This window comes from Oncorhynchus kisutch, linkage group LG5, assembly GCF_002021735.2.
Source record: "Oncorhynchus kisutch isolate 150728-3 linkage group LG5, Okis_V2, whole genome shotgun sequence".
NCBI lineage: Eukaryota > Metazoa > Chordata > Actinopteri > Salmoniformes > Salmonidae > Oncorhynchus > Oncorhynchus kisutch.
Window position 1 is genome coordinate 40,781,832 of NC_034178.2, and position 14,378 is coordinate 40,796,209.

At 39.6% G+C, this 14,378-nt stretch overlaps 1 protein-coding gene across 3 annotated transcripts; it reads right to left on the reverse strand.

The window, feature by feature from the left end:
- Positions 1-2,838: 2,838 nt before the first annotated feature.
- On the reverse strand, positions 2,839-14,169 carry LOC109890198 (SH2 domain-containing protein 5). Of its 3 annotated transcripts, none has more exons than XM_020482176.2 (10): positions 13,783-14,077; positions 8,955-9,069; positions 7,594-7,674; positions 7,356-7,430; positions 7,125-7,271; positions 6,800-7,000; positions 6,461-6,656; positions 6,218-6,323; positions 3,693-3,852; positions 2,839-3,591 (listed from the first exon to the last, which is right to left on the reverse strand). In XM_020482176.2, exons 2-10 carry the CDS (start codon positions 9,006-9,008, stop codon positions 3,385-3,387), a joined length of 1,227 nt encoding a protein of 408 aa, XP_020337765.1. In that variant the 5' UTR covers positions 9,009-9,069; positions 13,783-14,077; the 3' UTR covers positions 2,839-3,384. The 3 variants fall into 3 exon arrangements, with proteins under 3 accessions (XP_020337765.1, XP_020337766.1, XP_020337768.1); XM_020482177.2 differs by lacking the exon at positions 13,783-14,077 and adding an exon at positions 9,412-10,564; XM_020482179.2 differs by lacking the exon at positions 7,594-7,674 and having other exon boundaries at positions 13,783-14,169.
- Between the last annotated feature and the right edge of the window lie 209 nt (positions 14,170-14,378).

A 14,378-nucleotide genomic window follows, 5' to 3' on the forward strand; every position in this document is an offset into this window, starting at 1 on the left:
CAAAGGGAATTAGCGACTTAACAGCACGGTTTTCCAAAGCAGGATACTCTGAGCACAGCCGATCCATAAATCTGTCAGTGGCTTCTGATTAAATACAATTTTCACAGAACTGCTTGTTGCAATTTTGATGAGGCTCTCTTGTTCAGAAATCGGTAAGTGGACTTGAGGCAGGGGATGAAAGGGATAACGAATCCAGTTGTTTGTGTAATTAACTCACTCAGGTGCATCGCTGTATCACATTTGACATTGTCTGTAAGCTTGAGTTAATTTGCGCACAACAAATCATACGATGGAAAGACCTGTGTGTTGTGCAGACAGAGAAGAGCTCCAACTTCTTAATCATAGCCTCAGTTTTATCCCGCACATTGAATATAGTTGCGGAGAGTCGCTGTAATCCTAGATTCAGATCCTTCAGGCGAGATAAAACATCACCCAGATAGGCCAGTTGTGTGAGAAACTCATCTTGCAAGCAGTCAGACAAGTGAAAATGATTGTAATGGCTGTCTTGGGTGGAAGAAGGAGAGGACCAAAGCGCAGCATGGTTAGTGTTCATCTTTTTAATGATGAACTGAACACTTCAAAAATACAAACCACCAGTGACAACCGAAATAGTTCTATCTGGTGCAGCCACACAAAGGCTGAAAATAACCCACAAAACACAACAGAAAACAGGCTACCTAAATATGGTTCTCAATCAGGGACAACGATTGACAGCTGCCTCTGATTGAGAACCATATCAGGCCAAACACAGAAATAGAAAATCATAGAAAAACTAACATAGACAACCCACCCAACTCACGCCCTGACCATACTAAAACAAAAGACAAAACAAAGGAACTAATGTCAGAACGTGACAATGATGGTCAGTAAAGAAAACTTTAAGCTTTTCTCTAAATGAAAAAAAATGGGTCAATGTCACACGCCATAGAGAGGCTTTTTATTCTCTATTTTGGTTAGGCCAGGGTGTGACTAGGGTGGGCGTTCTATGTTAATTTTGTCTATGTTTTTGTTCTATGTTTTGTATTTCTGGTTTTGGCCTGGTGTGGTTCCCAATCAGAGGCAGCTGTCAATCGTTGTCTCTGATTGAGAACCATACTTAGACAGCCTGTTTTCCCACTATGCGTTGTGGGTAGTTATTTTCTGTTTAGTACCTGATGGCGCTGGTTCAGTTGTGCGTTTGTTAGTGTTCAGTTTTACCATTAAAATTATGAACACTTACCACGCTGCACCTTGGTCCTAACCTTCTTCCACCTATGAAAATTCTTACAGTCAATACTTTGCCCCTTGACAACCAGCGCACTTCTGATTGTTGTGAAAGCGTTACATGGTTGCTGCCCATATCATTGCATAGTGCAGAAAATACATGAGAATTCAGGGACCTTGCTTTAACAAAGTTAACCATTTTCACTGTAGTGTCCAAAACATCTTTCAAGCTGTCAGGTCATTTCCTTGGCAGCAAGAGCTTCTTGGTGGATGCTGCAGTGTACTCACCAAGTGGTGTTGGGAGCAAATGCTTGCATGCGCATTACCACTCAACTATGTCTCCCTGTAATGGCTTTTGTGCCATCAGTACAGATACCCAACACATCTTGACCACCAAAGTCCATTTGATGTCACAAAGCTGTCCCGTATTTAAAAATTATCCTCTCCTGTTGTCCTGGTTTCCAGTAGTTGGCAGAAGACGATGGCTTCCTTAATTGACCCCCCACAAACATAACGGACATATACCAGGAGCTGTGCCAGGCCCAACACATCTGTTTACTCATCCAGCTATAACGCATAGAATTCACTGGCTTGTATGCAAAGCAGTAATTGTTTCAAAACATCTCCTGTGTCATGAAACAGTGTTTGATGAAAACATCTGTATATTTTTTTTGCCTTTTCCAACCAGCATTGTCCCAGCCATATCCGCAGCAACAGTAAGAATTAAGTCCTCCACAATAGTATGGGGCTTGCCTGTCCCAGCCACTTGGTAGCTCACCATTAATGGTATCTGTTATTTTTATACATGTCTTACTACTCGAAAGTCATCTTAATTCTCTCTCAAAAAACTCCCGTGGCTTATTTTTCTAATTGGCATGTTTTGTTTCTAAATATCTGCACAAGAGTGAAGGTTTCATTGAGTTGTGAGATAGTACTTTTGCACATATAACACACTGTGGCTGAGGAAAGGCACTACTCCCAATATAAGTGAACCCCAAATCAATGTAGTTCTCATCATATTTGTGCCTCTTCAATGGTCCAACGTCCCTGTCTGTTGTTTGATGCTTTCCCGGGTAAGTGGGCAGTAGCTCTTCAGCTGCATCAGATTCACAACTGTAAGTGTCCATGCTAGCTGGGCTAACAACAAATGTAGAATTACTGATGCTAGCATTGGAGGTGCTCGTGGAAGCAGAACAACTTTTGCAGGTGTAGTACTGCTGGTATTTTTTTTTAACCATTTATCAATTTTCAAGCAAACGGAATGAGCAGCAGATACGTTAAGGTTAGCTAGAATTCCCGCGAGATAGTAACGGTTAATGTGATTGGATGTTAATTATTTGACTGGACTACCTGTGTTTGACATTGTGTTGTTATTTCGCTGAACACTAGATGGTTTCATTTTATTTTTGGCAGTGAAACGAGGCTACTCAGGCGAGAAAAAGAGTTCACCCAAATGTATAGCCCTGTTGGAAAATATAAATGGACTGTTTGAAAATTTGAAGATTTATATATGTATATATTTTTAAATATGTGAATCACATTTTTATTTGGCATACCCCAGTTTGGGAATACCTGGTTTACAGTATACAATATGGCAATGCATTATGCTTAAAAATATAAAACACAACAATATACTTTCATTCAGCAAGTACATTTATCTGTAATCAAAATGAAGAAATACTGCTAGTTCTCACAGAACACTTTAAAATTCAAAAAGACAGCTTAACATGAGTCAGAGTTAATGTACAAAAAAACCTTAGTCTGCTTAATCCTTAAAAAATGTCCCTATATAGTCTATACAAACACACACGTAATATTCCTACGTTTTAAAATAATGTAATTAAAATGTATTAAAATAATTTCATTGAAACGTAGGTGAAGTAAAGTAGGTGCAGCTAAAACATAGAGGAATATACTCAAACACACATAGCTTTTTGACATTAAAACAGCCCTACATCCCAGAGGCTAAGTGTCAAAATGTTACTCTACTCATCACAATTCACCTGCTGGAAGTAAATTTGATAGTTAGAGTTGTGTTTCTATCAGAAATCTGAAAACAATAACAAAAGTGAAGCATGCAAGTTAATGAATTATATTATATTTAAGGTGTCAGTGTAACATATGGTCAGTGTCTTTTAGAAAATGAGATACATTGATCAATCCAATGATCAGAAATGACTTTTAAACCCAGTGTTTCCTCTGGGTATATTTTGCATTCTTTCTTTTGAGGCCTTGGTGTAAGGCTAAAGGCAGTGCCTTAGCAAGGTTCTCCTCCCACTCATAGCAGTGGTTCACACGGGCACAACTCAGCGGACAGTCCAGCTCCCCCTTGATATCGGTGCAGTGCTCTATCAAGGCAGCAATGGTGCTAAATTCTATGTGGCAGTTCTTGTATAACAACATAAAAAATACAAATTACTACATTGCTAGTGGAAAATACATTAAACTTAAAAGCAAGTCAAATATGAATAACTGACAAGACTGCTCACCTCAAGCATGTATTTCCCATTGGAGGTGTTGTTTATGAGGTGGGTGACCAGTCCAGAAGAGAAACGAATTATGAGAGAGCCACAGCCAGTTCTCTTAGGATGGGGGCACAGCAGGTACGACCCCAGGACATCCTCTGCAAGCAGGGAGGAGCTGCTGTCACTGCAACACATGATAAAGATTTAGAGACCACTGACAGTTCAGATGAGTTCTCATCAAGTGACAGTGGTGGAAAAAGTACTCAATTGTCATAATTGAGTTAAAGTAAAGATACCTTAATAGACAATGACTCAATAAAAAGTGAGTCACCCAGTAAAATACTACTTACAGTGGCAAGAAAAAGTATGTGAACCCTTTGGAATTACCTGGATTTTTGCATAAATTGGTCATAGCATTTGGTCATAGCATTTCATCTGATCTTCATCTTCAACAACAATAGACAAACACAGTGTGCTTAAACTAATAGCACACAAATTATTGTCTTTTTCTTGTCTATATTGAATACATAATTTAAACATTCACAGTGTCGGTTGGGGAAAGTATTTGAACCCCTAGGCAAATGACCTCCAAAAGTGAATTGGAGTCAGGAGTCAGCTAACCTGGAGTCCAAACAACGAGACGAGATTGGAGATGTTGGTTAGAGCTGCCTTGCTTTATAAAAAACACTCACAAAATGTCAGTTTGCTATTCACAAGAAGCATTGCCTGATGTGAATCATGCCTCGAACAAAAGAGATCTCAGAAGACCTAAGATTAAGAATAGTTGACTTGCATAAAGCTGGAAAGGGTTAAAAAAGTATCTCTAAAAGCCCTGATGTTCATCAGTCCACGGTAAGACAAAATGTCTATAAATGGAGAAAGTTCAGCACTGTTGCTACTCTCCATAGGAGTGGCCGTCCTGCAAAGATGACTGCAAGATCACAGCGCATCATTCTCAATGAGGTAAAAAAAATCTTAGTGTCAGCAAAAGACTTACAGAAATCTCTGGAACACGCTAACATCTCTGTTGACGAGTCTACGATACGTAAAACACTAAACAAGAATGGTGTTCATGGGACAACACCATGGAAGAATCCACTGCTGTCCAAATAAAACCCATTGCTGCACGTCTAAAGTTCGCATAAGAGCACCTGGATATTCCACAGCGCTACTGACAAAATATTCTGTGGACAGATGAAACTACAGTTGAGTTGTTTGGAAGGAACACACATCACTATGTGTGGAGAAAAAAAGGCCCCAACTGTAAATTATGGTGGAGGGAGCATCATGGTTTGTGGCTGATTTGCTGCCTCAGGGCCTGGACAGCTTGCTATCATTGATGGAAAAATGAATTCCCAAGTTTATCAATACATTTTGCAGGAGAATGTTAGACTATCTGTCTGCCAATTGAAGCTCAACAGAAGTTGGGTGATGCAGGACAGGACAACGACCCAAAACACAGAGGTAAATCAACAACAGAATGGCTTCAACAGAAGAAAATACACCTTCTGGAGTAGCCCAGTCAGAGTCCTGACCTCAACCAGATTGGGATGCTGTGGCATGACCTCAAGAGAATGGTTCACACCAGACATCTCAAGAATATTGCTGAACTGAAACAGTTTTGTAAAGAGGAATGGTCCAAAATTCCTCATGACCATTGTGCAGGTCTGATCCACAACTACCGAAAACATTTGGTTGAAGTTATTGCTGCCAAAGGAGGGTCAACCAGTTATTATATCCAAGGATTCACATACTTTTCCCACCCTGTACTGTCAAGGTCTACGCGGTGTGTTCAATAAAGACATGAAAACGTATAATTGTTTGTGTGTTATTAGATTAAGCAGACTGTTTGTCTATTGTTGTGACTTGTCTATTGTTGTGACTTGTCTATTGTTGTGACTTATCTATTGTTGTGACTGAAGATCAGATCAGATTTGATGACCAATTCATACAGAAATCCAGGTAATTCCAAAGGGTTTACATACTTTTTCTTGCCACTGTAAGTAAAAGTCTAAAAGTATTTGGTTGTAAACATATTTAAGTATCAAAAGTAAATGGAATTGCTCAAATATAAAAGTATAAATCATTTCAAATTCCTTATTTTAAGCAAACCAGAAGGCCCAATAATAATTATATATATTTTAATTTACATTTAGCCAGGAGCATATTCCAACACTCAGACATAATTTACAAACAAAGCATTTGTGTTTAGTGAGTCCATCAGATCAAAAGCTGTATGGATGACCAGGGATGTTCTCCTGATAAGTGTGTTAATTGGACCATTTTCCTGTCAAAATGTAACGCATACTTTTGGGTGTCAGGGAAAATGTATGGAGTAAACTGTACATTAATTTCTTTAGGAATGTAGTGAAGTAAAAATTGGCAATAATATAAATAGTAAAGTACAGATACCCCCCCAAAAATACTTTAGTAGTACTTTAAAGTATTTTTACTTAAGTACTTTACACCACAGTCAAGTGAACACTCCATAAAATACACTAGGAACTAGCATCCGTGTGAGTGAGGTAAATGCAAGAGAGAGGACTCACGTGGCAATGCCAGCCCAACACCACACTGCTTGAGCCAGAGCTTCTTCTGTTTCAGCAAGGCTTGGGGCCCGGGCTCTCCTCACTGGCATTTTGTCCTGCCCCTTCCCTGTTTCACACATAAGAAGAGAGATTCCTTAGCATCATGTGATGATCCCATTCCAAGTGGTCCCTCTAGGGAATTATTTCAACATTACCTAATGAATTGTTTCACTCTTGAAAGTGCTCTCTGCACATTTAGCCCACCTTCTGGAGAGTTTAGCTGATCCTGGAGGGGACGTTGTTTGTGAGGGCTGTAAGTGAAGGAGCGATAGGCTCCTGAGCGCAGTACTTTGTTGCGGATGGCTCTCTTGCGCACCAGGGAAGGAGAGGAGTTGAAGACCTCCTCTTGGCTGCTCGGTTGTTCCTCAGTTGTTGTTCCGTTGTTCTTCAATGGGAAGACCTAAAATAAAGACCCATAGGAAGTATTAACTGGCCAACTGCTAAGCCAGCAAAATGTACAGGCTCAGCAAAGCAAATAAAAATAGCACAGTGAAATAATACTTTCACAATTCAGTTAAAACATAATAACAAGTTTGTCCTGACCTTTTCCCCTGGGAGTAAGCCCTGAGTGGGGGCCCTTCGGAATGACACAAGGGCACTGACACAGAGAGGGAAGCCCTGGTTGAGGAGGGAGGGGGCACGGCTCGGCAGTGGGCCGACAGACTCATCCCGCGCCTCCTCTGGGTGCTTTGCCAGGTAGGACAGCTGGAAACAGCGGCACAGCAACAGGTTCAGGAACTGGGCCTGGGAGAAAACAACATACCAACAGAGAGACAAATCAGATACAAGAAACTGCAGCTTAACAGACACACAGAGGGATTTTCTTGTCAATCATCTTGGGAGATAAAGATCCAATACAGGTTCTTACTGCTCTGGCATGCCTAGCCTTGAAAAGGTGGCAGTATAGCTGGGCATCAGGGCTGCCGGGGTTGTGGGAAACAAAGGCGAACTGGGCGTCCGTGGAGTGGGCAGTGGAAAGGGAGACCCTTCGTAGAGCATGGGCCATGAGGAGGGTCTACAGACAAGGAAGAGGAAAGTAATTCACAAAAGGAAAGAAATTATGTTGATGTCTTTTAAGACTGGGAATTTCAACTCTTACCGTCTCATCTTCATCATACATCTTCACCCCTTTGATGGAAAATTTAAGGGACACAGGCCTCCTTTTCTTGCATGTCTGTGAAAAAGACATTTCAACACCTCAGGCAAAGCTTTTCGTGTTTGCCTTTGCATTCGGGCTGTCTACAAATTCCACATCTCCACCATAATAAGTTGTGAACAGTCAAAATGTGTTTTAATGTACTGCTGCTGCTTTCTAGCCTGTCACTACCAGCACCTACTTTGAGAGACTTTAGCTGTGTGTGCAACTGCTGCATCTGATCGTCCAAACAGCAGTCGTCCACATGAAAAGACCCAACATACTATATAAACAAGAAAGACTATGTTACACATACTATCAATTGTTGATTATAGATAAACACGTAATGTAACTAATTAACAAGGTCTTAAAAGGGAAGTAGACTCCACTCAGATTTCATCCTCTTAGGACACATTTAAAAAATTAAAAAACGAATATACTGAACAAAAAAATAAACGCAACACGCAACAATTTCAAAGATTTTACTGAGTTACTGTTCATATACGGAAATTAGACAATTTAAATAAATTAGTTAGGACCTAATCTATGGATTTCACATGAGTTGGAACACAGATGTGTTGGTTACGGATAACTTTTTTTTAAAGGTAGGGGCATGGATCAGAAAACCAGTCAGCATATGGTGTGACATCTCCTTTGCATAGAGTTTATCAGACTGTTGATTGTGGCCTGTGAAATGTTGTCCCACTCCTCTTCAATGGCTGTGAGAAGTTGTTGGATATTTTCAGGGACTGGAACACGATGTCATACACATCGATCCAGAGCATCCCAAACATGCTCAATGGGAGACATGTCTGGTGAGTATGCAGGGCATGGAAGAACTGGGACATTTTCAGCTTCCAGGAATTGTGTACATAACCTTGCGACATGTGGCTGTGCTGTGGCTGTGCATTACCATGCTGAAACATGAAGTGATGGTGGCGAATGAATGGCACGACAATGGGCCTCAGGATTTCGTCATGGTATCTCTGTGCAATCAAATTGCCATCGATAAAATGCAATTGTGTTCGTTGTCCGTAACTTATGCCTGCCCATACCATAATCCCACCACCACCATGGGGCACTCTGTTCACAACGTTGAAGTCAGCAATACGCTCGCCCACACGACACCATACACGTGGTCTGCGGTTGTGAGGCTGGATGGACGTACTGCCAAATTCTCTGAAACAGCGTTGGAGGCGGCTTATGGTACAAAGTGGCCTAAAGATAACATTATTTTAGAGTGCACATTACACAGGTGCCCCACATATTAGAGTGGTGCATCTGTGTAATGATCATGCTGTGTAATCAGCTTCCTGTCAGGTGAATGAATTATCTTGGCAAAGGAGAAATGCACACTAATAGGGATTTAAATAAATGTGTGCACATAATTTGAGAGAAATAAGCTTTTTGTGCGTATGGAACATTTCTGGGGTCTTTTCTTTCAGCTCATGAAACACAGGACCAGCACTTTACATGTTGTTTATATTTTTATTCAGTGTAGTAACCAACTCCTATATGGGGAGGAGGAAGATGTGTTTTGCTCTGTCAGTGGATATGGCTTACCTCAGCTGACCTTGTAACTGTGCCATCCTCCCTGACCGGTGTCTCACCCATCATTCTCACTCCTGAGTTAGCCTACTTCTTTATGCTGCTGTTTCTGGAGGAGTTCCCCTGAGTTCTGCAGAATCAGAATATAGCAGAGAGCTTTACAGCACCCAGTATGATCAACATTAGACATGTGAATGATGTGTCATATGCACTAGCCGGTAGTGTTATTTTCCCCATGTGAAAAAAATGCTTTTGTAGGCAGGTAGAAGTGCTAAAATGAGCTGTGAACAATTCAAACCTTTTCATTTTAAGCTAGAAACAGGTATGTTTGGTGAAATGGTGTAAAGTACTTAAGTAAAAATACTTTAAAGTACTAATTAAGTACTTTTACGTCACTACAATCCTAAAGAAAATAATATACAGTACTTTTTACTCCATACATTTTCCCCTCACACCCAAAAGTATTTCTTACATTTTGAATGCTTAGCAGGACTGGAAAGTTGGATGGGTCCTGCTGCAACATCATCTCTCAGAGCAGTCATCCCTCAGGGTCTACAATGTCATCTCTCAGAGCAGTCATCCCTCAGGGTCTACAATGTCATCTCTCAGGAAAAGTGGGGGTTTCGAAAGGAGTGGACATTTTGAAAGGAACCATATAAGGAGAAGTGTGGGTTTTGAAAGGTGCCACTCAGGATGTCATTAATGTTCTGCAGAGATGACATTTTTGGGGGATAACTAAAATTCCTTACTGTCTATTCACCCATTGTGAGCTGTGTCTTTGAACGTTACCTACTGGTAACCATGTATGTAACGTTACGTTTTTCGTAAATGTAAATACTTGCTAACGTTAGATACCTGAACTTGAACAATACATGATTTATTATTGAATATTTTAAATAATAATAATAATAATTGAAATATCAAGTCATTTCAGTTCTAGCAGTTATGGAATTCCAGCACTTCTAGTGTTAAAAGACTCCTTTGAATCGCCACTTCTTCTTATTGGGTTCCTTTCAAAATCCCCACTTCTTCTTATATGGTTCCTTTCAAAATCCCCACTTCTCCTTATATGGTTCCTTTCAAAATCCCCACTTCTCCTTATATGGTTCCTTTCAAAATCCCCACTTCTCCTTATATGGTTCCTTTCAAAATCCCCACTTCTCCTTATATGGTTCCTTTCAAAATCCCCACTTCTCCTAATATGGTTCCTTTCAAAATCCCCACTTCTCCTTATATGGTTCCTTTCAAAATCCCCACTTCTCCTTATATGGTTCCTTTCAAAATCCCCACTTCTCCTTATATGGTTCCTTTCAAAATCCCCACTTCTCCTTATATGGTTCCTTTCAAAATCCCCATTTCTCCTTATATGGTTCCTTTCAAAATCCCCACTTCTCCTTATATGGTTCCTTTCAAAATCCCCACTTCTCCTTATATGGTTCCTTTCAAAATCCCCACTTCTCCTTATATGGTTCCTTTCAAAATCCCCACTTCTCCTTATATGTTTCCTTTCAAAATCCCCACTTCTCCTTATATGTTTCCTTTCAAAATTCCCACTTCTCCTTATATGGTTCCTTTCAAAATCCCCACTTCTCCTTATATGGTTCCTTTCAAAATCCCCACTTCTCCTTATATGGTTCCTTTCAAAATCCCCACTTCTCCTTATATGGTTCCTTTCAAAATCCCCACTTCTCCTTATATGGTTCCTTTCAAAATCCCCACTTCTCCTTATATGGTTCCTTTCAAAATCCCCACTTCTCCTTATATGGTTCCTTTCAAAATCCCCACTTCTCCTTATATGGTTCCTTTCAAAATCCCCACTTCTCCTTATATGGTTCCTTTCAAAATCCCCACTTCTCCTTATACGGTTCCTTTCAAAATCCCCACTTCTCCTTATATGGTTCCTTTCAAAATCCCCACTTCTCCTTATATGGTTCCTTTCAAAATCCCCACTTCTCCTTATATGGTTCCTTTCAAAATCCCCACTTCTCCTTATATGGTTCCTTTCAAAATCCCCACTTCTCCTTATATGGTTCCTTTCAAAATCCCCACTTCTCCTTATATGGTTCCTTTCAAAATTCCCACTTCTCCTTATATGGTTCCTTTCAAAATCCCCACTTCTCCTTATATGGTTCCTTTCGACACCTCCACTTTTCCTGAGCGATGCACTTCACTGAGAGATGACATATCAGTAGGTGGCAGCATAGAGACCCTGAGGGATGACTGCTCTGAGAGATGATGTCGCAGCTGGATCCTAATGGAAAATTGTCCAATTCATGCACTTATCAAGAGAATATCGCTGGTCGTCCCTACTGCCTCTGACCTAGCAGAGGTCACTAAACACAAATTATGTCTCGAGTGTTGAAGTGTGCCCTTGGCTATCCATTGAAAAAAAAATCAAAAAGGAAATTGTGCCGTCTGATTTGCTTAATACAAGGATTTTGAAATGATTTATACTTTTGATACTTAAGTATATTTGAGCAATTACATTTACTTTGATACTTAAGTACATTTGAAAACAAACTCTTTTAGACTTTTACTCAAGTAGTATTTTACTGGGTGACTTTCACTTTTACTTTTTTTTAATCATTTTCTATAAAAGGTATCTTTACTTTTACTCAAGTATGACAATTGGGTACTTTTTCCACCACTGGTGTGGTGGTAGATAGGAAGGCTTCAGCAATTTCCAAAACTCAAGTCTGTCAGGTTATTATCTTCCCCTTCTCCTCTTGGCCATATTATGAAAAGGCTATATGCACCTGCAATCTGATAGGTTGTTGCATTGTTGTGTTTGAATCTTCTAATTAATTACACGCCACACATTTTGAGTAGCATACAAATCACTATTACTGGTGTGGATTTAACCAGATGTAAAAATGTATTCCATAACCTACATCATTCAGAGCATGCAGGTATCACCCATTAGTCTGCAGGGATGGGTAGGTTACTTTCTAAATGTAATCAGTTACAGTTACTAGTTGGCTTTCCATAATTGTAATCAGTAAAGTAACTTTTGGATTAACCAAACTCAGTAACGTAATCTCATTACATTCAGTTACTTTTAGATTACTTTCCCCTTAAAAATGCATTAGAAGAAGACAAAAATGTATGTTACCAATTGAACTACATCTATTGCAGGATAAATCAATGTTAAAGTTTACATAGCTGGCCATATGGATGTTAAATGTTACTTTATGGGTTGGTTATGTAGGCTTCTTCTAACCAATCTCTTCCCCACTACATATAATAATACAATGAAATTATATATTTACATTAAAAACCAAAGTCTATCACAATTCCAGTCATTCCAATAAATGTTATACCCCTTGATCTTCAAGAATTGGATTTGGAAATATGGAAGTATAGATTAGCCAAATTATTTTGCTTGAGCATAATCCCAAAACTAAGGATTTATTAGCCAGCCCTACTCTGTTGTTTATGATTTTGTTGTCATGGAGGACTGATTGGGCTCATTGATTCGAGTTGAAAAAGAAATGCTGCGCTCATGGAATGACATGCTTTGAGCACTACTGAAAAGTGCTATTTACATGTGAAAAATTTATGCCATATGCTGCATTTGCTATAGGCCTATTGTTTACATTTTTGTTGTTGACACTTTGATATCTTGATAGCAGTTTAAAGGGAAAATCCACCGATGAAACAAGAACAAAATCGTTTCGTCGCCTCTGTTTTGGTAGGCTGAGGGATGGGCGTGGAGAAATGTAACCACTCTCAGATTAATAGACAGAGCTATGGATGCAAGGACTGACCATCCATGATATCAAAATAATTGTTTTAACCATATTATGAGGCTATACAGTGTTTGTTTACATTTACAATGTTTACAAACATTGGATAAAAACAAGGTTATATTTTGGGTTCTCATGGAGTGTGAAAGTTGAATTAAACTCATGAGCTCATCATTTATAAGTCAAAAATTGGATGTAGCAACAACATATTGCCCCTTTAAGTATATCAAAAGTGTACGAGTTTGAACATGTGTCCATTAGGCCTATGGGGAGAAAAAACGATTTTTATTCCATAGGCTGGGATCCGCACTATGCAGCTGTTGCAAGAGCGCATTTTTCACTGGCAGTCCACTGGTTTCAAAAACAATGATTGATGGGCAGTTTAAACTTCTTGAATTCAACCATTATCGTATTCAAATACACGTTTGGATTTGTGAACAGCCATCCACAACAACCACATTCCATAAGGCACAAATAGCTAAATGAGAGAGCAGCAGTGTGATTCACATCAATGCGCTGTGTAGATATCAATAAGAAGTGATATCCGTATCGCCGTAGACTACACTGCTGTCATCCTTACCTCCAAGCGTTGATTCAAATTGGATAATCTTTGGATGTTGACATCAGTCGCACCATTGGAAGACATACCTTTGACTGTAGCCTACAAAAGCCTATTCCTGCGCTTCTCCCGCGATCGATCAAACACATTTCGTGTGTCATCATAGTGGTGTCTGACTTGTGGTCAGACTCGCTCAGGTGGAACTAATTTAAATGTGTGCCTTTTTTTCAATGCTAATTTGAGTGTCATTTACAAAACAGAGAAGTGTCACAAAGATTGTTTTTGCAAACATCCTTTCTGAATTTAAAAGTAATCCTTGAAGTAATCATCTAGTTTTTCAAAAGTATCTATTTAAAATATTTTTGCTGATAATATATTACAAGGACCGTTTTTGTAATCTCTTATATGTAATCCGTTACTCCCAAATTTGTTAGTCTGTTCTATGAGCGCAAACATTTATGCAAGGATTCAGTTAAACGCATGTACAGCTTTGGCAAAATAAACATGTAAATAAATCAATGCTAATCAAATATCTTACTTTAGGGCCACAACAACGCTCTTTTCACTTCCGCACTCTTGTACTCCGGACCCCGTTCCACTGTTCCAAACTCTGAATTCCTCTCCCAGTCAAAGTTACCTCATCGTCAAGTTGACGCCCGCCCCGACTCAATTCAGAGTTGGCTATTCACCGGTGTGTTTGGGCGGGACTAGAAACGTTTACCTTTCGAGACATATTTGAGATGAAAAAAAAAAAACGTTTAAAACGCACGATGCGCCGATATAAATCAGCCCATACTCAAAGGCATTTCTGCAGCCCATATTGATGGTCCATACACTCATTGCGCAACATAGGTGTAGACCTAGATATGGGATATATTCATTACGCGACTTCTGTTGCAAAACGGGTTTTTTTAAAACGGAAGCAAACGGAACGAAATGGAGTGACACACCTGCAGTTGTCTGAAAGACACTAGTTTTAACTAATGATTAATACACCCTTCACCGATTTGCAGCAGCCCATCCATCCTGAATTTAAATGTTAATTTCATAATTTCCCCCTTGTTCATCAACATGCTCAACATTTGCAAAGTAAAAAGTTGTTGCATCTCTCTGAATGAGAGGATCCACTTAATG